At 44.0% G+C, this 1,492-nt stretch overlaps 1 protein-coding gene across 1 annotated transcript in view; it reads left to right on the forward strand.

Annotated features, from left to right (window-relative positions):
• The window catches only part of EAH_00032510 (Clathrin adaptor mu subunit, related), a gene marked incomplete at both ends in the record, with an annotated part of 3,241 nt that extends 2,743 nt beyond the window's left edge, over positions 1–498 (forward strand). Inside the window, one exon of the mRNA XM_013395985.1 lies at positions 279–498. Coding sequence (XP_013251439.1) covers positions 279–498 — 220 coding nt within the window. The remainder of the gene's footprint in view (positions 1–278) is intronic.
• Between the last annotated feature and the right edge of the window lie 994 nt (positions 499–1,492).

The following is a 1,492-nucleotide window of genomic DNA, read 5'->3' on the forward strand; positions in this document are numbered from 1 at the left end:
ATTTAAGAGTGCAGACCTGAATGTAGCGAGTGTGGGTTGAATACGAAGGAGTTGTATACATATATATATATATTATCTGTATTTCTTCTTTTTTTGTTTATCTTTGTGTTATCTATATAATGTTTATTGCATTGAAATTGTTTGTATGGGGTGTACATATTATTGCATGCGTTCATTATTACTATTACTATTCCTATTCCTATTCCTATTATTATTATTATTATTATTATTATTATTATTATTATTATTATTATTATTATTATTGTTTATTTCCTCAGGTTCCCTGGAGGTTGTGAATACGTGTTAAGGTTTCTATTAGAGGTCTCGAAGCCCCCAAGCCCTGTGCGGGGCCCTCTGCGTTTATCTTTTTCTTTGCCTGGGCTTACAGCGAGCGGTTTGTGCATTCGTCAGCTGCGCGTAGTGGAGAAGTCAAATTACTCTGTCTCTAAATCTATTCGTTATCTCACAGAGTCAGGGCAGTATGAACACAGACTTTAAACAACACAACTCATGCACAACACATACTATAACCCGACTCGCATGCAATGCATGCATGCAGCAGCATAAGCAGCATAAGCAGCAGCAGCAGCAGCGACGGCGGCGGCAGCGGCAGCAGTTTTCAAACAGCTTGGTGCTGCAGATACACAGCGAAATACAAAAACAAATACGTAAGATAGACAGATGCATGCGTCCAGCAGCAGCTGAGACTCCCTCTGCATGCATGCGCCTGCCGACGCGCGAGCAGTTGTCTTTTTGTGGTATAAACGCAGCAAGGCGAGGGTTTGCAATATTGGGGTGTACAGACATTGTACACAGCTTGACGTTCTTCATACGCGTTTGTAGAGTTGCATTTATTGTTTATTTTCTCTTTATTTTGATTTCCGCGCACCACCTCTGCACCAGTAGTGGCTCTCAGGAAGGCTCTTTAAAAGCTAGAAGCAGTTTATATATTGTCTGTCTCCTAGTGAAGGCGCTTCTTCATTTGCTGCTTCATTTGTTCAAAGCTGCAGTGTACAACATATTACGCGATAAATGCATGCACAAGTCCGGGGGGCTGACTTAAAAACGCAGCAGAGTAAAACGCCCCCCAGCACCAACAGCAAAAGCGCAGCTTCCTTCAGTTTCAGAAGTGCACAAAAACTGAGACAGAGGCAAAGAAGAATGGGAAGGGCTCTGCTGCTGCTGTGAAGGCGCTTCTTCATTTGCTGCTTCATTTGTTCAAAGCTGCAATGTACAACATATTACGCGATAAATGCATGCACAAGTCCGTGGGGCTGACTTAAAAACGCAGCAGAGTAAAACGCCCCCCAGCACCAACAGCAAAAGCGCAGCTGCCTTCAGTTTCAGAAGTGCACAAAAACTGAGACAGAGGCAAAGAAGAATGGGAAGGGCTCTGCTGCTGCTGCTGCTGCTGCTGCAGTTGCTGCTGTTGCTGCAGTTGCTGTTGCTGTTCGAGGGATGGGCCGAATAAATGCAAAACGAAGCGCCGCGG

Source organism: Eimeria acervulina, genomic scaffold (assembly GCF_000499425.1).
Source record: "Eimeria acervulina Houghton genomic scaffold, Eah_scaff315, whole genome shotgun sequence".
NCBI classification, from domain to species: Eukaryota; Apicomplexa; class Conoidasida; order Eucoccidiorida; family Eimeriidae; genus Eimeria; species Eimeria acervulina.